Genomic DNA, 23,834 nt, shown 5'->3' with positions numbered 1-23,834 from the left:
AAGGAAGACAACACAATAATAAAGTCTTTTTCCCAAAACTATTCTCTAGTTTCTTCAATGTAAAAAACTATTCTCTAGTTTCTTCAATGTAACACCAAAATTCCGAATTTAATGAATTTACTTAATTTCCTGAAATTCTTAAAAACTGAATTTTTTTCTTACAAAAGACCGATATTTTGGTTCAACCGAAATACCAAAATTTCCACCTTAAACCGAGCCAAAATCTACCACTTTCGTCTATGTTTTCAGACGGCCCCACCTAGTTCACTATACAGTTCAAATTTATGATTTAAGGTCCACTAAAGATAAAATGGTAAGAATTTTTATCATTAATTTTAAGGTCCACTAAAGATGTCAGTCGAAGACTCTATAAGTGAATTGCACAGTCGAGAATTCTATCAGTGAAGTCAAATCCCTAAAAAAATTATCTGCTCGTGGCATAGAAGAAACCTGGAGGTTGATCAGTGACGATTCCTTGTAGAATAAACTCAACAATTCACCAACGAACCAATTCAAATTCAATCACCAAACATTCAATACAAATAAATCAATGCATTTTAATGTTCGTATAACACAAAATCAATCCAAATGCTAGCTCTAAAGATGGGACAAACCTAGCAAATATCTCATAGAAGCGACTAGAGAAAGATTACAAATCACAAAATATCTCGATAATAAAAATTAACCAATGAAAATAATTTGCACCACGGATGAAAATAATTTGCATCCTGATATGATGGCTTGGATTATAGTTTAGTAATTTGCTTTACGGATGAAAATGTAAAATATTAGCTTATTTTGCGACACCATACTATGGGGCTGTTCGTTTGTGTAGTTAGGTATAATATCTAGATGCTTTGAATTTTGCATCTAGATATTATATTTGCATGCAATTTTTTATTCGTTTATGGGTATGTAACAATATCTAAAAAATTTGCATAATTAAAAATAATTAAGAAGACGTTTCTTTAAGTAATCAAATCCTTTTATGAATTATATTTTCAACTAATTAATTGGTGAGAATTTTACGATTTAATCGTTCTGGCAGAAAATGGATATGAGCAAAGCTTATAATCAGGTTAAGTGGTCTTTTTTTAAAGAGGTTCTGACTCGGCTAGACTTTGATGGAAAATGGATTATGTGATGTGTCAGCTCAGTTTCTTATCAGTTACTTTTAAATGGTCGGCCCAAGGTTCGATTATTCCGGAACGGGGTCTCCGGCAAGGGGATTCTCTCTCTCCGTATTTGTTTATCTTTTGTACGGGGGTTTTGATTGTTGATATCAAAAAGGCGGAGAGAGAGGAAAAAATCAGGGGTATAAAGTTAGCTTGTAATTGTCCCCCTATTTTCTCATATATTATTTGTTGATGATAGTTTTTTCTTTTGTAAAGAAAAAGACTGAGTGTAAAAAAATTATGGATATCATTGGTAGTTATGGTAAGACCTCGGGACAAGAGGTCAATCTTGCGAAATCATCTATTTTGTTTGGAAAAAGGTACCAGTGAGAGCAGCTTAAAACCGTTATTGGTAATTCTATAGAAGGGGGTATGGGCTCCTACCTGGGCATCCTTGAATGTCTGGTGGGTTCACGAAATAAAGTTTTCAGTTATATTCATGATAGGGTGAATGATCGGGTGAATGGTTGGACGGCAAATTATTTTAAAAAAAAAGGTGGGAAGGAGGTTTAGATTAAGTATGTTGCTCTGGCTCTTCCAACCCATGTCGTGTCCTGTTTTAAACTACCATAAGATCTGGCATCTAAATTAACTAGCGTCATTTCAATCTTCTGGTGGAGCTCCAGTGATAAGGATTGGGGATTACATTGGGTGGCTTGAGAAGTTGTGTGAAGGAAAAAGTATTGGCGGTTTGGGGTTCAGAGATTTGGATAATTCAATGATGTGATGCTTGCAAAACAATATTAGCGATTAATTCAATTTCCGAGTTCCTTATTTGTTGGGTGTTGTAAGGTATATATTTTAGGAACAAATAATCTTTGTTCGCCAAAAAGCTACATTGACCGTCTTTTAGTTGGAACTGTATTTTCATGACTAAACATTTAGTAGAGTGTGGTGCAAGGTGGACGGTGGGATATGGTTATAATATTTGGTAAGGCGTGATCCTTGAATTCCTGATAAACACCCTCGCCTTGCGAATGGTAGGGGTAGGATATTATATCCAAATTTAATGGTTAATCACTTAATTGATCTGATCACTAGGGAGTGACACTTACGTATCCTTCAGGAGTTTATGGATGCCAAGGATATTCAGATTATCCAGAGTATGGCCATAAACAAGTCTTTTAAGCCAGATCGGTTGGTATGGCATTATACACGATCCGGAAAATTTTCGTTGAAATTAGGTTATGGGTTGGCAAGGGAGATGGTGGAAGAGGTTACATATGGCCCAACATGTACATCTTTAATATCTCATGCATGGAAGCTTCACGTTCCACCTAAAATGAAACATTTTTTTTGGTCAAATTGCATCTGGTACTCTTCCAATAATGGATCACTTAGCTCATAGAGGTGTTTAGTGTGACACTTGGTGTAAAAGATGTGAGTATGCGGTTGAGTCAATTAACCAAGTTCGCATCTAACTTGGGAGTTGTCTCTAATTCAGGTTTCACCAGAGGGTTATCCTTATGTGTCTGTATATTCGAATTTTAATTTCATCTATTGGAGGGGTCTACCACAAGCAAAAACCTAGAATGATCATCTTCAGTTACCTTGGATATTATGGTCGATCTGGAAGGATAGAAATAAAAAAGTTTTTCAAGACACACAGCTTGGGCCGGATGAAGTTATTAATCAGGGTATAAGTGAAAAAATATACATTCTCAGCCCGTGGATTTCTCGGGTACCTCTGGACCGTTGGATTCTTTGGTTCCTTCGGAAATTCAGTGTCAGGCATTCCATTGTCAGATAGATGGCTCCTGCAATAGATGACCTCAATTCAGGTTTGAGATGGTGGGGTTGTAATGGTGATGATTAGACTTTTCTGTTGGGAGCTAGATGTCTCAGACAAATTCCTTCCCCGCTTAATTTGGAATTCGAAGCTCTTCTTTGGGCCATGGAGAGTATCCTTGCAGCGGGAGTTGTTTGTCAATGCTTTGAGACGGATTCTGCAGAACTTGTTGCGATGATTCAAGCCTCTGGAGATTCGCTCGCATTTTATATTCTTCTAGACGATTTCCATTTGCTTTGGGCTTCTTTTCCTCTCTTCTCTCTATTCAAGATTTCACGCTCGTCGAATCTAAAGGCGGATTGTCGCACTCTGTCATCCAAATCATTACTTTCACTATCTTCTTTTCCGCTCATTTGGACCACCAATCTTTGGAGTTGTATTCTAATTAATGTTTGGTTGGAAAAAAAAAATTTGTGGTTTTGACATGAGAAACGAGATTTCACGGTTTTTGTTAGTTTGATTGAAAACTATTATTTTAGAACTTTTACTAAAATAAAATTAATTTAAAGTTATAGTTAAATGAGGATATTTTAGATTCTTGAAATTTGAAACGCACTTTTTGCATCCAAACTCTTGATTTAAACTCAACCAAAATATCCAATTGTTTTTTTGGATGAGTTTTATTTGCATCCAATTATTACATCTGGACGCATTTCTTAATTTGAAAGAAATGAACAAGAGTTGATAATTGCATCCTGATCAAGATATTACATCTAGAAGATGAAATGAACCATCCCTATAATTAAATTTCTTATAAAAACACTTGTTTGGTTGAATAGAAGAACATTACTAAACTGGGATCCCTTTGCTACTCTTTGTTTCATAAAGAATGACATTTTAGAGGTTTATTAGAATAGTACATGTGCTATAGCATGGATTGCATATCATTTTATACAAGAATTTTGTATATTTTATATTTTAAAATAAAATTTTAATATGTTGTATTAGTTTATATATGTCAAATTATTTCAATAATGTATGTTGTACAACATGACTTGAATGTCATTATGAGACATATTTTGTAAATTTGGTTTTTAAAAAGCGAGATGTTATATTATGAGTAATTTTATATATGTTATACTTTTTGTTTTATTGTACTTGGTTTCTTGAAATTCTTTCATATTATAATGACATATTATTGACCTATGCTGTAACAAATTAAATTAGAGTGTTTATAATTTTAACTTTTTGATCTATTAAATATTTATGATATTTTAAAAAATATCAGTTTAAACTATTTTAAAATATTTTAAATTAAATTATTTAAAAGTTTATTATAGTATATAAAATCATACAATTCAACAAAACAAAATATATGAAATTGGATTTAAATATTCAAATTTTGATCTGTTACTCAGTCAAAATTTTAGTTGAATAGATATTTTTTTAAGAATAATATTACTAAAGCTTGAATATTTATAGATTGAACAATTTATATTCATTTTTAAAAACTCAACTTATGGTATACCCAGAAATAAAGCTATTTTCTAATTGTAATATATAATATGGTAATTTATTTGTTTCACAAAAATAGAATCATATGTATTAAGATGAGAGGTGAATTCTAATGATAAGTAACAAATTAATATGGTAAGTTAGATATCAAAAGATTTTATTTGATGAATAATTTAATTCAATCGATCGATAATCAAGTCAAAAGATTTTAGTTAGATATCAATTGATAATCAAGTCAAAAGATTTTAGTTAGATATCAATCGATAATCAAGTCGACCCGTAAATGATGAGTATACAAATGATACATAACTTAAACCAGTCTAAATTATTTGTGTTTTAATTTTATAACCAACTAATGACCCATATATTTATTATATAGTCTAGAAAAAAATCATGTACTTCCGAAATAATAAGTAGAGATTTTTGTTTCACAAAAAGTATTATTTTACATTTCCAATGCATTTTTACATTATATTTCTTAATTTTGCTTTAATCTATAACTAAATTCATCTATTAATCACTTATTAAATAAGAGTATATATGTATATTTTAATATTTTTTAATTTGCATAAAATGTGTCAAAATGATATTTTTTGTGAAACAAATTGAGTATGTCTTTAAATGATCTCTCTGCTTATAGCACACATTAGTTTTGTTAAGAGTAAATAACTAACATGAAGTAAAACCCAAATTTCCCTCTATTTAAAACTAAAAAGAAAAACAACATCTATACTATTAATTAGGGAGCACACTTAGGGATAAAAAAAAAAACCAAAAACTAAACATGACATGTACTACCCTACGATTGAAAAACCAAAAAAGAAGAAAAAAAACTGAACGAGGACAAAGTGGTAAAAGTATAAAGCCAAGAGACACGGATCCTGAATCGTCAGGTATAACCTTATTCGGATCATGTTTAAGGAACAGTCGTTTCCAAACAGATTCTTCTACATATGCCTGTGAGAAAATTCACCAAATAATTAGGGAAACAAATATGTTTATTTACCATAATAAATACGATATCACGGGGAATTAGGAAACAAACATATTAACACTCTTTGACATTAAAACAAACAGTTTGCAAAATATTCGAGAAATTCCGTTTACAGCAACTAACCATAATTGAAATACAATCATAATTATATTAAAAACCCGAAACTTAATCCTTTCCACAACTAAACATCCTCTATAATAACATATCAAGTCAAAATCATTTTCAAAACTAACAAAATCTTACCATTGAAAAACATAAACTGAAAATCTTAAATTGATTACGTAGAATATTTGACTAATTGAAGATAATACACAAGAAGATTGTGTGATTTCTACTATTGCACCAAATCACCTCCATTTCTTCTATAAATACCAAACTAAACGTCATACACAACCAAACACATCAAACCTTGAATATATTTCATAAAATCACCTTAATAGTAGAGATGGCCGCCAATGATGGTATCACTCATGTCTCTGATATTAAGCCCTTCAAAACAACATGGAAGATCAGGGTCAATAAGTTTTTAATATCTTTCTCTATTATCAATTGAACTTTTCTTATTTAAACAGCTACTAACAATATACTATATTTCTGTAAGGGCACTCTCATTCATACAACTATCAAGAAGCAACAATTGAACAAGTTTCAGTTCAATCCTAGAAAACACGATGTTCTGTTTAGATGTTAAATCTTTTTCTTTTCCAGATTTTTTATCTGTTTAGATGTTCTGTTTAAAGGTGAATATTTTTATTTTTGATTATTTGTTTTGTTTTGCTTAATTCTATTTAAATAAGCTAAGAACTACAATGTCATAGCAGGAGAAGCCTGTAGAGTTGTCTTCTGAGCTAATTTAAGGTCAGAAGTTTAAACTTTTATATTTAGAGAGTATATATATCTAATGATGGTCTCAACTCTCTTAAGTATAGCATAGCAAGACATATAACATCTACAGTGGACATGATAACTATAAGGTTGCAGGTTTGGTTAAGCAAAATTCTTGCATTGTTTCATCAGTAGTCATTGTATACCATTTGCTTTATAATATGTTCTGTATAATTGCAGGTACACTAATCATGTTAAATAAATTTCTGAGTTTTTCTAAAACAGGTTGACCAGATATTTTAAGAAGGAAAATCTGAAGAATTAGACTATGAATTCTGAAAGTGTTCCAGAACCTCATTTTGTAGATTATTCTGACTATGTTTTTAGATTAAATAGTGTCTGCTATTTTGAGTATTGAGACACTGATATGTCAAATCAATACCAGTTATAAAGCAAATGAGAAGTTAAAGAGTATTAATAATACTAACCTCTATTTGAACATAATGGCATGAGCTTGCACATCCTTCTCTTTCTTTGCTTCATATTGTGATTTACACCAATAAATTTTTGTCACTGTTGACTTCATTGTTAATCTGTCAAAAAGATAATAAACATGTTGTAATACAGGTTGTTCTTTTCATCGTTTTAAAAACAGAAAGAAATTGTTTATCCTTTGGTTGCCTCGCATTTATATTATGTTCAGAACCTAGGATCGAAAATGCAAGAAACATTATCTCAATTGACTAATGCAAACTTTTCAGTCTTTATAGCTACAAAAGTTGAAATCTAAATGACTTATTTAAGACCTAGAACATGGGAATCGAAATCTATATATTAAGTATGAAGTAAAAGCATATGATGTTGTGTATTCATTCAATAATCGTAGAAAAGAAGTTGGTGATAATGACGAAGTCACGAATTAGATTCATTCAAGTAAAGCATATGATGTTGTGTATGCGAAATAGAATTAAGATGACGAAGTCACGAATTAGATTTCTATCAGGTGATCATAGTTACAATTTTGAGAATTCTTTACAGATTATTAAATATTTAAGAACCCACTTGGATCCAAAAAATTTTACAAACCTATTTCCGTAATCTAATTTACATCTTACAGAAAAATCAGAGAATATGAAAACTGTAGGAACCTGATCAACGATGGTGAGCTTGGCTTTGGACGTGGATCGTGAGCAATCGATCCGACTTTGCAAGAACCTGAAAATCTATCTATAGAAGAAGAATATACACCTGATAAGAATCCCAAAACTTGATCAAATAAAAAAAAAAGGTCAATAGCTTATCCTGGAATTGAATAACACATAAAGTGTTGTACTCACTAGATTCGGTAAGTTCTTGATGAAATTGAATGTTGTTTGATGGTTCTATTGGATTTGATGATGATGATGTGGTCGAGGAAGGTTAAAGAAATTCCCGACAAATATTAATCCTTTTTTTTTGTTACTGTTTTGGTCGGACAAAGGTGAAGTTTTGTTTCGGTGAGTTAAATTTGTTAGGCTTGGCCAGGGAATTTGGTAATTGGGCTTAACTTGGTTAAACATATATGTTATGTCGTAAGTGTGAAGGTAGAGTTAATTACTAATAGTAATGGATTGATACTAATTCCTAGATGGTTTAAATAGTACTAGGTGATACCCGTCCTACAGCACGGAATTATATATTTTGTTAGTTATTTTTTTTGTAATTTGTATTTTTGTAATATAGTTTTTTATTTTAATTTATTTTCTTTGTTTATATAGTATTTATTTGTATATTTGGGGTTATACAGTAAATTGGAAATCCTAATAGAGTAAGTAGTTTGTAAAATGTAGTTTTTCACGGAAACAGACACACCACAATAGTAGATAGTACGTAGTTTTGTAAGAGAATAGACACTCCGCAATATCGGATAGTAGTTTTGTAAGAGGATAGACACACCCTGCTTCCATGGCTTAATTTATAGTTTGATAAAAATACATGTTTTAACGGATTTAACTCAAAAAAAATTTATATTTTAAATTTTTAAGAATTAAAATATTAATATTACTTAAATATTTTATAGACTTTAAATATATTATAATATTTTAAACTTTCGACGGAGTTCAAATATTTATAATAATTTAAACATTGTATAAAAAATTTAAATATTTATAATATCTTAAACTTTTTTTAAAAACGTAAATATATTATAATATGTTTACTTTTTAAAAGTTTAAATATTTTCAAATATAGAACCAAATTAAACTGTTAAATTTGGATACCTGATAAATCAAGCTTCCTGCTCATTTGTACTCAAAACATTTTAGTCACATATTTATAGTGATTATGAACCATATTCCATAATATTTAGTCGATGTGGGATATACACCTTTTCTGTAAATTAGTTTACAACTTTACATATATATAATTTCTGCGTTTTTAATTCTTTCTATCTATACTACTCACAATTAATTACTAAAATTTTGTTAAGGAAATATTATAATATCGGAAATCAAGCAATTTAGTCAGATTTGGTAACTTGAATATTCGTTTTTAAAGATTTTAACTGAATCACTAAATATTCATTTTAAAAGATTATCTGTTAAGATCAATCTCGGTAATTAAGGAAATATCCGAATTTTTGGTAATTAAAATTTATGGTTTTCATTTAAATAACTTAAAGGAAAATGAAATCAGAGTGTTTGCCTATAACGAATAACTCTGTTTGGGATCTTAAATAACTAATCTTGAATGAAATAATATACTGGATCCGAAAAATATTATTCTGGAGTACAAACAGATCCGCGGATTTTTTTCTTTCTGTAGTCGGATATGTAAAGATCCGCGTCCCGACCCGGCAATTTTTTAAGTAATCGACCGAGGGTATTTTCATCATTTAATGAAATCAAAACTATATGTTAATTAGATTAAATTTTGTGATTCTCTAATCATTTTTAATGAAAAACCTACCAAAACCAAGTCATGGTCCATTTTTACTCTAGAGAGTACTTCTGCTTTAATAGTATAGATACTGTGTATCGTGTATATTATAAGTGATGTGGACTTTAAGGAGAGACGAAATTGTCTTTTCTATAAACAAGATTTTCCCTGCGGGTTTCGCAAGATGGATTCTCAACGGTAAAAAATATAGCAAAACCCTTACCTCATGTTAATTTTACTGGCTTGCTTATCAAGATGAATTTAGACAAATATAAGTATAAGTTATAAATGTTATACTAAAAAATTATATGTACAAATATTTTTTGACGAATAAAGGATAAGATGAGGATCCCGTTCCAAAATATTTATATATAGGTTTTTTTATATATATATATATATACATAGGTTAAAAACATGAAATAAATGAAACTGAAATCAAATCCAAATTTGATTTAACATTCTTAAACAAATCGATGGAAATATTTGGATTAGTTTACAATAATATACACATAACATCACTTAACTAAATTATATCTTAATTTTTTCTTATAAATATCACACATGCAGATTTGAGTAGAGGTTTAAGTGAAAAAAATTTAATTTTAAAATTATTTACGCAAACATAACTCCGCACATATGTGCAGGTCCGAACCTAGTTCTTGTTGTGTTTCATTCTTTTTTTTTTGAAACATCATTTCTTATTTTCCGTAAACTATTTAAATTTTAATTAATTGAAGAAAATCTTTTAATTAACGATGAAAAAAAACTTGTTATTGCCCCCAAGTAAAAGGTTATAGTTTCAAATTAAGGTAAGTTATTTTTTGTTCTCTGTTCACATTTAATCAACAGACAGGGAAAAAAAACTCTTGGGTATTTATATGGTTCATGGTCTCATTAGAGATTGTAATTACACTATAATTATTGCCCTCATGACTTTTTGTTATAACAATCCCCTTTTATTAAGTACACAAAATAGTTTTGTAGACTTTATATTTTTAATAAATGGTTACAAATAAGTTATAGATAGATTATAGATTAATCCATATATTAATATTAATAGTTACACCTAAATATTATGGATATTCCAAATTGATAATTGGTATATTAATGGTAACAAATTAAATCATGGATATTCCAAACTGTATTTTTGGAAGATTTTAGTCCTCTACCACGTTGTTTCCAAAAATCTTTAAACACAATATTACAAATTTATTTTCCACAGATTTTATCGATAATCCACAACGTTAACCAAAGATAGATTACGAAATTGATAGATTGATTGGTTACAAGTTAAATAGTGGGTTACAAGATAGATTACGAAATAAAATTTAACCAGTATTATAGCACATATACTTATCTAGAATCATTAACAATATAAAACTTACAAAATATTTGTTTTTTTTTCAAGTCTTCATATTTAGCATATGATTTTATTGCATAATGTTTTATCCAAAAAAAACTTTAAAAATAATAACATAAATTATTTCAACCCGTGCTCTAGCACGGATCTTAATCTAGTCTATACTATTAAAGCAGAAGTACTTACTAGACTCAAATTGGACCATGACTTTGTTTTGGTACGTTTTTCATTAAAAATGATTAGAGAATCACTTAATTTAATAAAATTAACCTATAGTTTCAATTTATCTATATGACCATTATACTTCTTGCTCGACCACTTAATTACGACCGGGTCGGGACGTGAATCCTCTTTAACCCGGAAATAGAAGAAATAAAACTCGCGGATTTGTTTGTACTCCAGGTTTATAATATTCGGATCTTGTATGTTGTTTTGGTTCAAAAATAATTATTTATGTCGCCAAACAGATGTATAATCCCTATAAATAAGGAAACTGGTATCCGAGTATTTAATGGCTTCAGTAATATCAAATATTACCTATTACCATACTTAATCCCTATAATTATTACGAATATTAATAATAATGAGAAATCTTTAATAGTTATGGATTGTGACTTTGTTGTTTACAAAACAATCAATAAATTAAATATGAAAATGTATATATATGTAAACTTATTTGATTTGATTTTATATTGTGAGATGATATTTACAGAAACAACAAATCAACTTAATACAATTAAATAAAAACAAATCATCATTTAGTTTATATTTTTTAATATTTCCTTAACAAAATTATAGTAATTAATTATGATTAGTATAGATGGAAGAATAAAAAATGCAGAAATTATATATATGTAAAGTTGTAAACTAATTTACAGAAAACAAGAATATAACTTATAAGTTATAACTACTATATTATAACTAGGTGATACCCGTGCTACAGCACGGGATTATATATTTTGTTAGTTATTTTTTTCTGTAATTTGTTTTTTTGTAATATAGTTTTTTATTTTGATTTATTTTCTTTGTTTATATAGTGTTTATTTATATATTTGGGGTTATACAGTAAATTGGAAATCCTAATAGAGTAAGTAGTTTGTAAAAAGTAGTTTTTCATGGAAACAAACACAGCACAATAGTAGATAGTACGTAGTTTTGTAAGAGAATAGACACTCCGCAATATTGGATAGTAGTTTTGTAAGAGGATAGACTCATTCTGCTTCCATGGTTTAATTTATAGCTTGAAAAAATTACATATTTTAACGGATTTAACTCAAAAAAATTTTATATTTTAAATTTTTCAGAATTAAAATATTAATATTACTTAAATATTTTATAGACTTTAAATATATTATAATATTTTAAACTTTCGACGGAGTTCAAATATTTATAATAATTTAAACATTCTATAAAAATTTAAATATTTATAATATCTTAAACTTCTTAAAAAACGTATATATATTATAATATGTTTACTTTTTAAAAGTTTAAATATTCTCAAATATAGAACCAAATTAAACTGTTAAATTTGGATACCTGATAAATCAAGTTTCCTGCTCATTTGTAATCAAAACATTTTAGTCACATATTTATAGTGATTATGAACCATATTCCAAAATATTTAGTCGATGTGGGATATACAGTACACCTTTTTTGTAAATTAGTTTACAACTTTACATATATATAATTTCTACGTTTTTAATTCTTTCTATCTATACTACTCACAATTAATTACTATAATTTTGTTAAGGAAATATTATAATATCCGAAATCAAGCAATTTAGTCAGATTTGGTAACTTGAATATTCGTTTTTAAAGATTTAACTGAATCACTAAATATTCCTTTTAAAAGATTATCTGTTAAGATAAATCTCGGTAATTAAGGAAATATCCAAATTTTTGGTAATTAAAATTTACGGTTTCCATTTAAATACCTTAAAGGAAAATGAAATCAGAGTGTTTGCCTATAACGAATAACTCTGTTTGGGATCTTAAATAACTAATCTTGAATGAAATAATATACTGGATCCGAAAAATATTATTCTGGAGTACAAACAGATTTGCGGGTTTTTTTCCTTCTGTAGTCGGATATGTAAGGATCCGCGTCCCGACCCGGCAATTTTTTGAGTGATCGACCGAGGGTATTTTCGTCATTTAAAGAAATTGAAACTATAGGTTAATTAGATTAAATTTTGTGATTCTCTAATCATTTTTAATGAAAAACCTACCAAAACCAAGTCATGGTCCATTTTTACTCTAGAGAGTACTTCTGCTTTAATAGTATAGATTTTTACTGTATATCCCACATTGACTAAATATTTTGGAATATGGTTCATAATCACTATAAATATATGACTAATATGTTTTGAGTACAAATGAGCAGGAAGCTTGATTTATCAGGTATCCAAATTTAACAGTTTAATTTGGTTCTATATTTGAGCATATTTAAACTTTTAAAAAGTAAACATATTATAATATATTTACGTTTTTTAAAAAAAGTTTAAGAGATTATAAATGTTTAAATTTTTATAGAATGTTTAAATTATTATAAATATTTGAACTCCATCGAAATTATAATATATTTAAGTCTATAAAATATTTAAGTAATATTAATATTTTTACTCTTAAAAATTTTTAAATATAAAAAAGTTTGAGTTAAACCTGTTAAAACAGGTATTTTTATCAAACTATAAATTAAATTGGTTTTTTACAATTTTCTGAGATTTGATATATCAAATATTAACTTCTAAATGATAACCTAAATATACCTAATCTCACTATAAATACAATGGTTTCCTAACCATTGAAATATCTCACACTAAAATTTAACAAGCAACTTCTACTCTTTTGACGACAAACCAAAATAAAGAAAAACTCATCCTCTTACAAAACTATTATTCGATATTGCGGTATGTCTATCCTCTTACAAAATTACTATCCGATATTGTGGAGTATCTATTTACTTACAAAACTACTATCCAATATTGTAGTGTGTATGTTTCCGTAAAAAGCTACATTTTACAAACTACTTACTCTATTAGGATTTCCAATTTACTGTTTTTTTTTTTTTTTTGGACAAACAGATCTTGCTTTCATTCAAACAACAAGACAAAAGATTACATAGGTTAAGAGTTTTCCGAAGCAAAGCTTGGTACAACAATAAGAAGCACAATGAAAAGATAGATAAATCAACAGCATATCCAAGAAATATTGGAGACTTGGGCAATAATGCACCAAACCACAAGCAAATTCAAGGGAAGTTGATGCCATATTCAAGCACAAAGCAGGATCATGGGAAATAGTCCTTATCAGTTGACATTGGGACGTTGAGAGGATTTCCAAAGCCAAGAGACGAGATGGGTTGGTCTGCTCATTAGCAAGGAGGAGGGTGAGTGGAGGTTGAGGGTCGGGTATAGCTTGTGTGAAGAGGTTCCGGTAACCACCATTCCATGGAGATGGGGTCATAATGCCGAGTGTCTTCAGATTTTTGCAATGGAGAACAAACTTCCTTGTTTTTTTGATTTGCGCTTGACAATGCTCGAGACACAGGGAAGATGTGGGGAGAGGGTTGGGAAGGCTTCGGTAACCTCCTCTCTTTGGAGAAGATGTCATAATGCCGAACTTCCAAGGTTTTCCGGTTTCAGGACAGCTTAATAATGCTTGAGAGGGTTCAGGAAACAAGGAAAACAAAGAGAAAAGATCAAAGGGATTCCGGTAACCTTCGCTCCATAGAGACGAGGCCATAATGTCGTTCCTCTTTAAACTTTCACAATCAAAGATACTGACCCTAGATAGTTCTAATGGCAGGGTTCGCAAATATACTTTGTATCCACAGAGCAACCATGATTGATTAGGTTCAAGTTGCAGTCTTCGGACAACTGAGACCATGAATCGACACAAAGGTATACTATGGGTAGACAAAGAGAGATTTGGAACAGACCTGGGTTTTTGAGGTACAAGATTTGGGTCACGGTTCATCGTCAATCGCTTGCAAGACTCCGGCGTCAAAACAGAGCTCTTGTCCAAGCTCGGCCAAGTAAAACACTTGGTGAGGGGATCTAAATCCAAGGAGCAGAGAGGTGTTGGGGTTGACTTCGAGGGGAGTCCTTGAGAGAGGCGAGACGCAAAATTATCGATGATTTTTGGGATCTCAGATCCGGCGATGGATGGTTGGGAATTCGAGAGAAACATCTCACCGAGTAAACCCACCGGATAAACCACCGGATGTGACAAAGGGGGAAGGGGAGGGTGAAGTTGAAACGTGGCCGGAGTAGCTGAGAAAGTCTTCGATGAACCTCCGGTGGATTCGTCGTAGAAACAGATCGAGAACAAGCTTAGATAGCAGCAGAGAAAACGAGAGCGGAGAAGCAGTTTCCTAGCGGCGCCGATCGAACTCGACGCCGCCGGAAGAGGATGTCTCGGGGATTGTGCCAGAGAGAAATCGAGCGGCTAGGGCGAACTATCGTAGGTACAATATCTTGGATTTCCAATTTACTGTATAACCCCAAATATATAAATAAACACTATATAAACAAAAAAAAAAGTTAAAATAATAAAAAATTACATTACAAAAATACAAATTACAAAAAAAAAGTAACTAACAAAATATATAATTTCATGCTGTAACACAAGGTATCACTAGTTATTCCACTAAATCACAATCACAACCTTTTCACATTGTAATAAAAAAATGTCAAAAAAACTCATTGGAGAGATGATTTCTAAATCTATATGGAATTGTAAATTTTAGAAACCAAAACAGATGGATTTCGAAATAACATGTTTTATCCTTGGATTTCAATCATTCTATTTTACACTATCAAATCCATTCAAATCCATATAAAACATAACGTGGATTTTGAAATCCAAAAACAAATCATTAAATGAATAACAGAGGATTTTAAAAAGTATTTGTAAATCATGGAAGCAATAACACATGATTTTGATAAGTATTTTAAAATCAATAATTGAATAACACATGATTTTTGTTCGAATTTCCAAATCCATCAAAATCATACATCCAATAACCCCCTTAGTCTTTCGCCACGCAAACCATCTCCTCCAAGCTTCGTCAAGAAAAAATGTGTTTTTTTTCTTTTTCTTAAGTGTCTTCTTCATCACCTTTTTCGTCTCCCACTCACTGAAAATTTACTCAGATCTCTCTCTTCGTAATCTCTGTTTTTTTCTTGTCTGTTATGTGTTTCTTGTGTCACAAATCACAATCTTTTTGAACAATCAGAGCTCATCTCATTCTGATTTTAACTATCATTCTTAGCTTTCGAAACGGTGTATTTTTGTCCGTACGTGATTTCGAAGGATGTTGACGTAAGATTCGGGTTTTTAATTTCTGGGTTCTCTTTCTTTGGGTGAAACTATGGCGGTGGAGTATGAATGCTGCGAGACCAACTTCTTTATACACATAGTTGTGATAGTGTTACTAGTCTTGTTCGCTGGACTAATGTCTGGTCTTACCTTGGGTCTTATGTCTATGAGTCTCGTTGATCTTGAGGTTCTTGCTAAATCCGGCACTCCCACAGATCGTATACATGCTGGTAATTTTGATTCTCACCTTCAAAAAGTTTTGTTTTTTTTTGTTTTGCTTTAATTTTGGAATTATTAAAGGGAATCAGAATCTCTCGCATGTGTTGTTGGTTTGGTAAATGACACGAGTCTCTCTGATTTAGTTGTTTAATTAACTTCCTAATTTGTGTTTAGATTGTGTTCTAGGAATATTAAATTGTAACTTGTGGATTTAGTATTGAAGTTTAATATTAGCATGTTTAGTTTTGGATTACATCAATGACTTTGTTTCGTTGGTTGTCTTGTTTCACTATCTTAATGATTTGCAAGTGGGTTTTGGCTTTTGATGCAGCAAAGATATTGCCAGTTGTGAAAAATCAGCATCTTTTGCTTTGCACTTTACTGATTTGCAATGCAGCTGCTATGGAGGTATAGAGTATTAGGACTTAAAATTGGGGGTATGTACTTACTTTGTAGGGTTCTTCAATGTTCTTGTACTTACTTATTGTAACTTTTGGTTTTCAGACGCTTCCTATTTTCCTTGATGCTCTTGTGACGGCTTGGGGTGCCATTCTGATTTCAGTGACATTGATTCTTCTCTTCGGTGAGGTGAGCTCTGGTTTTACTTATCATTTACCTGAATATTTTCACTGTGTATGGTGAATACAATTGATGGTTGATTTAACTCCCATCTGCAGATTATACCTCAGTCAGTCTGTTCTCGTCATGGTTTGGCAATTGGTGCAACAGTGGCTCCGTTTGTCCGTGTCCTAGTCTGGATATGCTTACCAGTCGCATGGCCGATCAGTAAGGTGATTGATTACACACCCGAATATCCCAAATTGAGCTTTTTAGTTATGCAGCAGGGTCCCAACTCCCAAGAGTGATTGCCCTGTACATAGAGTCTTTGTCCTGATACAATCGTTGCTCCTTTTTTTTTTTGTTTTTTTGCTGTATATATTTCAGCTGTTGGACTTTCTACTTGGTCATGGTCGTGTAGCCCTTTTCCGCAGAGCTGAACTGAAAACACTTGTGGATTTGCATGGAAATGAGGCATGTCTTCGGTATCTCTTATGTCTCGAATTATGAGTTGTGTGCAACAGTCTGTCCCCATGATGACATGTTTCTATTTATGCTTTTTGCATTATGTTGTCAGCTGAATAACTTAGCATCCCAATTCTTTCAGGCTGGAAAGGGAGGAGATTTAACACATGATGAGACAACTATCATTGCTGGAGCTCTTGAACTATCTGGGAAAATGGCCAAAGATGCAATGACGCCAATTTCTGATACTTTTGTGATTGACATCAATGCAAAACTAGACAGGTCTTGGTTCGTTCAAACCCCCTGCATAGATTCCTTAATTCTCCGAGTCATTCTAAACTTAGTTTCTTTTGTCCTTCATCAGGGATTTGATGAATCTAATTCTTGAGAAAGGTCATAGCAGAGTTCCAGTATACTATGAGCAACGTACCAACATAATTGGACTTGTTTTGGTAAATCTCCATCTCACGATACATTCAAGCAGTTGAAGAATCTTAGTAACAAAGCAGACTAATTTGCTCCTTTGTTGACATTATTGTCCTCCTGTATTTGCCACTAACGGCTCTTCAATTTATCATCAGGTGAAGAACTTATTGACTATCAACCCTGATGAAGAAATACAAGTAAAAAATGTGACGATACGAAGAATCCCAAGGTAACTTTACCATTTAGAATTTGATTACCAAATGTAAACGACTGAAGACTTGTTGAATATGCTTTTTGATTGCTCGTTCTTGTTTTTCTCCAATGCACTCCAGAGTTCCAGAAACCTTACCTCTATATGATATATTGAACGAGTTTCAGAAAGGACATAGCCACATGGCTGTTGTTGTGAGACAGTGTGACAAAATCCACCCATTACCAAGTAATGATGCTGCAAACGGTAACTGGTTTTTCTTCGTGGGAGTTACAATGGGATGAAAATCTCTTACATGGATTAATAACTTCCTCTCTACTTTGAATAGGGACTGTAAATGAAGTCAGAGTGGATGTGGATAATGAGAGATCCCCACAGGAAAAAAAGTTAACAAGAAGGAGATCACTTCAGAAATGGAAAAGTTTTCCAAACCGAGCAAATTCGTTTAAAGCAGGGTCGAGGAGCAAGAGGTGGTCCAAAGATAATGACGCTGACATTTTGCAATTTGACGAACATCCGCTGCCAAAGCTAGCTGAGGAGGAAGAAGCTGTTGGTATCATTACCATGGAAGATGTCATTGAAGAACTTTTGCAGGTAAGTAACAAACTATTACCTCTTCACGTTGTCCTATTATTTTATTTCAATTCAGTTGTCATTTGTTTGTGAATGTGACTGTAGGAAGAGATATTCGATGAGACGGATCATCATTTTGAAGACTCGTGACAGCCACAACTTCGAGTGCTCAATATTAGTTGTCTGAACCATATACACACGGTGCTATAGCTCAGAAGATCCCGTTTCCATGGGACAAGTTTTGCTTGGAAAGAGTCATATATATAAAAGTCAGATCATATGTCATGTTATAACACTGCTTCTTAGGTATAGTTTATTTCCTTATCTACAAATTGTTCGCACAACAGGTAGAAAGATATTCCTAGCATGAACTGTTAATATATGTTTTTATATCGTACAACAAAACTCCCCCAAGCAGATAATCCCCTGCATCTGCGACTAGAAAAATGTGTTCAACTGTTGCAGAAAAGAAAAGTTTGTAATTTTTCAAACTCCAGGGAGAAACCATAGAGCATCCTATATTAACAGTTTAAACCAAGACCCTCAAACGCTTCTCCAGGCTCTCCAACATGAAGCTCAAGGATGCTCTATGGTTTCTCCCTGGGACTTGACTGAGACTTTTTCTTGTGTCATCTTCTCTTTGAGAAAGCTAATCAAAATATCCAAGACCATGAGAACATTGTGAGAGCTTCTTCTATTCCAGTTTATCAAATAATATTTTAAATATTTGTAGTTGTACTCTCAACCGGGCTGGAAGCAATTGTTGAATAGATAGATGATTACAGTCATTTTATTTTCGGGAAGTATTTTGCACAAACCTTTTGCTGCGTCTAGTCACTAGTCATTTGTTTCTATGATTCTGAGCGACGAACCAAAGAGATACTAGTTCACTATTATTATGTTTGTTTGAAAACACTTGCTGGACTCTCAAATGATCTTTACTTGTTCACTATTATTATGTTTGTTTGAAAACACTTGCTGGACTCTCAAATGATCTTTACTTGTTCACTATTATTATGTTTGTTTGAAAACACTTGCTGGACTCTCAAATGATCTTACTTCGCACTCTATGACATAGGGGCGTTCCACTTTGTATGAAATATAATAAATTCATCGTATAGTTAAAATATATAACAGGGGATCACAACCATCTATAAATTTTTCGGACCAAAAGGAACAAAGATTTCATCCTACAAATATCTTCCACAAGGAACATCATGCAAATACCTTTCTAGTGCCTGTCTCGTTTTCTCTTCTTTTCCTTTTTCTTGTCCTTCTTACTATGCTTCTTCGTATACTCCTTCCTTGTTCTCTGACCATGCTCAATATCTGAGTCTTGTCTCAGTGAAGGTGGTCTAACCGGGCCCAGAACTACCTTTCGTTCTCCTGTATCGGAACTTTGCAACTGTCCCTTCTCGGCGGGAAGATAAGGGCCTGTTTCATCCATCATAGGACCGACAGAGCCTCTGCCACGTTTTTTCCTGTCATTTACGGGAGACTAAGAAGACGTTTTAGGATACATGAAAGAGAACGAGGAGGATAGGCTAGCAAACTCAAAGATGAAAGAAGATGCTGCTAGGTTGACTGTGAAAGGACATACCGTGAGTGGAGAAAAGTTTCAATTTCATCATCTCGTAAGCCTCCATCATCTTCTGAATACCATCTCTCGTTTGATGATGTACACGTAACCTTTTTCTCATCACCTGAGCTGCATCTCTTATCCAGACTCCTTTTCAAGAAACTACCATTCTGCTTCATGTGGCTACTACTGCTTTCCTCTCTTTCTTTCCTCTTGAGCCTTACATCTTCTAGCTCAATCTCATTCTTCCGAACCCTCCACATCTCATTTGTTTCTACCGCTTTGTTTGCTGTACGGTCAAGGAACAGAACACGTAAGAGTTAAAAAGTAAACAACGAGCTTTGAAACAACATTAAGTACTAGATAAGTTTACAAACTCTAGTAAACGAGAAATGAAACTATCAGACATATGTTTCTTTTTCCGACAAACCAAAAACTAGTGAACAAGTCAAGAAACTATTACGGAGGATCAATAATTAAACCATAAACCACCACCAAAATGTCACATCTTACCAACCTTCTCATCAACCAACAAAGAACCTAATCCCATCCGAAACCGCAGCTATTGCTGCTGCTTCAAAGAAACAAAAAATGCCAAAAGGGTACAGTGATGCTACAGTGATGCAGATTGGAAAGATAGATTAAACAGTCTCCAATAACTTGAGTTATTTGGTTGCAATCTATACTTTCCAATGTATGTTCACATAAAATAGAATTTGAAGAAAAAAATATAACTTTAAACTAGAACCGAACATATGCAACGGAAATAAAATGAAGAAAGGGTTAATAAAGAAGCATACATTGCTGAACACTAAGAACAGTGGCTTTGAGAAACCTTGAGTTAGGTCGATGCCTTACATTAGGCTTCTCAAGATATGCTCTAACACCATCTTTCTCAGCTTGTCTCCTCAATTCTGCTGCTTCCCTTAATAGAATTGAAGCTATTCGATTCTCAGTTTCCAGATCCATTCTAAACTCCACACAAACCCCCTCCCTAAATCTCTGTAATCACAAGAATACACACCGTTTCAAACGTTTATTCTCTACCTAAATCGTTATGGGCATCTCACAAAAACAAACGACTCAACAGCTAATGAGAGTCCAATTCAAGAATTGTAAAGCTTTCTACCACAAAACTTGTGTAAAAACTTGATATTTCGATTCGAGAGCAAGAATCATAAAAAAAAAAACAGAGATATCTAAACTAGGGTTTCACAAGTAACCTAATTGCTTGAGAAATTGTGGACTCAAAGGCAATAAATTTGCAGTAGGATCAAAATACCTGCCGAATCAAAGCTTCACAGGGTCGCGAAGATTTGCAAGGCAAGAATTGTGGTTGGCGAATCGATTTGAATCGAGCACCGAGAAAGCTTCTTTAGCAAACCGGGCCTTATTAGTGTTCGTTCAATTTGATTTGTCGGTTCAGAGATAGTTTTCTTACATATATGTAAAGAACATTTAAAAATACATAACTTGCACTAAAGAAATCCCTCTTTTGGGCTTAGTATCCTTTTTTTCTGATAGAGTTACTCAATCTATAGAAAATAGAGTATTGTCTGGAAAAACTCTTTCCCTTCGTGTGAAACTCACCGTTTTCATCTGTTTTTAGACATTTTTGGTAAAATCCTTTGTCGTCTAGGGTTTGTTCTTATTCCCTTCAAGAACTACTTGTGTTGAATTCTCGGTTTTCCTCTCCTTTCCTCTATTAATCCTTCTTCGTTCGGGTGGGGATTTAGTATTGGGAATCTACAGTCTTTTTTAAGATCTCTAGTGTTGAAAATTCTCAGATCTCGTCATTTAAGTTCTCAGAAACTTTAATCAGTATGTCGGCTGCGATGGATAAAGCCATGACAGCTATGTCTCTCGAGGAAGAAGATGTCCTGTTTGACATGCCGGATCTTCCACAGCTCAGCTCTGGGGAGAATAATGTTTTGAGCCTAATTGGTAGACTTCTGAATCCCAAGAGTCAGAGTATGTCTAGTTTGATTTTCAATATGCCAAGGAAATGGCAGAAAATAGGAAGAGTTCGCGGGGTAGCTCTGTCAAAGGAACGCTTCCAATTTATCTTTAAGGAGGAACACGATTTGATTGAAGTCTTGGAGAAAGGTTTTCAGTCTTAAGATGAATGGGGACTGGCTTTGGAAAGGTGGTCGGAATATCCTCCTCCGGACTCTCTTCAATTTCTTCCTCTCTGGGTGCAAATAAGAAATATTCCTATCAACTATTATACGAAAGAAGCAATTACTCTACTAGGTGAGTTGGTAGGTCAAGTCCTGGAAGTTTTCTTCGATCCAGACAAACCTCAGAACAAAGATTTTGTCTGTGTCAAAGTTCGCTTTGATGTCTCGAAGCCACTCCGAAAATCAAAGGTCATCAATCTGCCGAAAGGATTATCTACAACGATTTTCTTCTTCTATGAGAGGGTGCAGAAAAGATGCTACAACTGCCAAAGACTCACCCATATAGATGAGGATTGTCCCCTACTTCACAAGAAACTTCAAGATCAGCTTATTGACAAAACGTTGGGTCGAAAGGTTGATAAGGTCAAGCCGGAATTGGTCATCAAGGAGGATGATCCCCTGTTTGGTGGGAGGATCAAGTGGGTCTTCATCCAATCCTAGGAAGACCAAAAATTGCTCCAGATGTTCTTGAAGATATGAGGCAGTATCTGAGGTTAGCTACTGAAGAAGAAAAAGCCCTTAAGATTGAGAAAGTCAGGAAATCAGTTGCTGAAGCAGAAAAGGATTCGATTGCTCAGAAAACAATCCTTCGTCTGGAGCCTGCTCCGATTATCTCTTCGGATTATAATAGACAGAAAGGTCCGGTCTTCGACTATGACTCTGCAGACTTATCCTCTCATGTATCTTCAAGCTCAGGAGGTAGTGGGAAACTAATGGAAGGGGACATTCAGGCAGAAAGAAACAGAGTGAAGCCCTTGGATATTGTAGAAGGGTTTGAGAGAGCATCTCTGGTTGAGTATTCCATGTCCTCCTCAGATTTTCAGACTTGTCCAACAGCTTATGCGGTTGGCTTCAATGAAGCTGGCCCTTCCGGGACAAAGTCTAGAAAAGGGACTGGAAGGAAACGTCCCTATGTTAAAAGAAGAACCCCAAAGGCTTTGGATCTCCAAAATGTGCCTAGAGAGGTCTCTTTCAAACCAGGTTCACAAGAGGGAGATATGGAGAAGAGGAAAGGTGTGACTAATAACAAGGAGAGTCAAAAAGCCGCTAAGCGCAAAAAATGAGATAGTCCCAATTGGGGGACTGTCCAATATCTAATGAGCATCCTGAGCTGGAACTACCAAGGATTAGGACGGCCTCAAGACTTGACAGTTCAACATCTCATGGAAATACGTAAAAAATATTTTCCTGAGATCATGTTCCTTTTGGAGACGATGAATTCTAGAGATGCGCTTGTAGATATTCAAACTTGGTTGGGTTATGATCATGTATATACGGTGAATCCAGTAGGAAGGTGTGGAGGACTAGCTTTATTTTGGAAGAAAGGGGTGGAGATTGATTTCCTGTTTGTAGATAAGAATGTCATAGATCTTCGGGTAAATATGGGGGGATCAAAGTTTTTTCTTTCTTGTGTCTACGGGAATCCTAATAGTAGTCTCAGGAATGAAGTATGGGAAAGACTTACTAGGATTGGTATCCCAAGGCAAGAGATCTAGTGTATGATAGGTGACTTTAACGAGATCCTGCATAATGGGGAGAAATTGGGAGGACCTAGAAGAAATGAAGCTTCTTTTGTGGATTTTGCACAGATGCTAAAGTCTTGTGGAATGATGGAACTTGTGGGCAATGGGTTTACTTGGGGAGGAAGAAGAGGAGATCTCTGGATCCAAAGTAAGCTGGATAGGTGTTTTGGCAATAAAGATTGGTTCAAGTCGTTCCCGGCAGCCAACCAAGCTTTCCTAGAAAAAAAGAGATCTGATCATAGAACATTTTTGGTTTTGTTGGTC

The 23,834-nt window shown here is 33.1% G+C and overlaps 2 protein-coding genes and 1 long non-coding RNA gene across 6 annotated transcripts; 1 reads left to right on the top strand and 2 right to left on the bottom strand.

Moving 5' to 3' along the window:
* On the bottom strand, positions 5,030 to 7,740 carry LOC104747313. Its single transcript, XR_761126.2, has 5 exons — positions 7,576 to 7,740; positions 7,387 to 7,465; positions 6,727 to 6,831; positions 5,846 to 5,902; positions 5,030 to 5,376 (listed from the first exon to the last, which is right to left on the bottom strand). It is a non-coding gene; the product is annotated as an uncharacterized LOC104747313 (long non-coding RNA).
* On the top strand, positions 15,564 to 18,716 carry LOC104747312 (DUF21 domain-containing protein At2g14520). 4 transcript variants are annotated; one of them, XM_010468935.2, is made up of 11 exons: positions 15,564 to 16,066; positions 16,387 to 16,463; positions 16,560 to 16,643; positions 16,733 to 16,846; positions 17,001 to 17,087; positions 17,221 to 17,366; positions 17,443 to 17,530; positions 17,660 to 17,733; positions 17,837 to 17,943; positions 18,044 to 18,309; positions 18,394 to 18,716. In XM_010468935.2, the coding sequence occupies exons 1-11, from the start codon at positions 15,889 to 15,891 to the stop codon at positions 18,436 to 18,438; spliced, it is 1,266 nt and encodes a 421-aa protein (XP_010467237.1). In that variant the 5' UTR covers positions 15,564 to 15,888; the 3' UTR covers positions 18,439 to 18,716. The 4 variants fall into 4 exon arrangements, with proteins under 4 accessions (XP_010467237.1, XP_019092075.1, XP_010467235.1 ...); XM_019236530.1 differs by having other exon boundaries at positions 17,221 to 17,360; positions 18,394 to 18,715; XM_010468933.2 differs by having other exon boundaries at positions 17,837 to 17,961; positions 18,394 to 18,715.
* Positions 19,366 to 21,311, bottom strand: LOC104747311. The gene is made up of 4 exons (XM_010468932.2): positions 21,150 to 21,311; positions 20,668 to 20,869; positions 19,889 to 20,156; positions 19,366 to 19,769 (listed from the first exon to the last, which is right to left on the bottom strand). Exons 2-4 carry the CDS (start codon positions 20,834 to 20,836, stop codon positions 19,520 to 19,522), a joined length of 687 nt encoding a protein of 228 aa, XP_010467234.1. The 5' UTR covers positions 20,837 to 20,869; positions 21,150 to 21,311; the 3' UTR covers positions 19,366 to 19,519.

The sequence above is a fragment of the Camelina sativa genome, chromosome 15, assembly GCF_000633955.1.
Source record: "Camelina sativa cultivar DH55 chromosome 15, Cs, whole genome shotgun sequence".
Taxonomy (NCBI): Eukaryota; Viridiplantae; Streptophyta; class Magnoliopsida; order Brassicales; family Brassicaceae; genus Camelina; species Camelina sativa.
Note: the sequence above shows the minus strand (reverse complement) of the source record. Positions and strands in the feature narration are given on the sequence as shown.

Excerpts from the sequence above, each read along its gene's own strand:
- LOC104747311 (XM_010468932.2), bottom strand. The coding sequence starts at position 20,836 with ATGGATCTGGAAACTGAGAATCGAATAGCTTCAATTCTATTAAGGGAA. Across the intron at positions 20,157-20,667 it reads TGTTCTTAGTGTTCAGCAAT|CAAACAAAGCGGTAGAAACA; the intron begins GTATGCTTCTTT and ends TTGACCGTACAG. Across the intron at positions 19,770-19,888 it reads GAAACTTTTCTCCACTCACG|GAAAAAACGTGGCAGAGGCT; the intron begins GTATGTCCTTTC and ends CGTAAATGACAG.
- LOC104747312 (XM_010468933.2), top strand. The coding sequence starts at position 15,889 with ATGGCGGTGGAGTATGAATGCTGCGAGACCAACTTCTTTATACACATA. Across the intron at positions 16,464-16,559 it reads GCAATGCAGCTGCTATGGAG|ACGCTTCCTATTTTCCTTGA; the intron begins GTATAGAGTATT and ends TTTGGTTTTCAG. Across the intron at positions 17,088-17,220 it reads TGGATTTGCATGGAAATGAG|GCTGGAAAGGGAGGAGATTT; the intron begins GCATGTCTTCGG and ends CAATTCTTTCAG.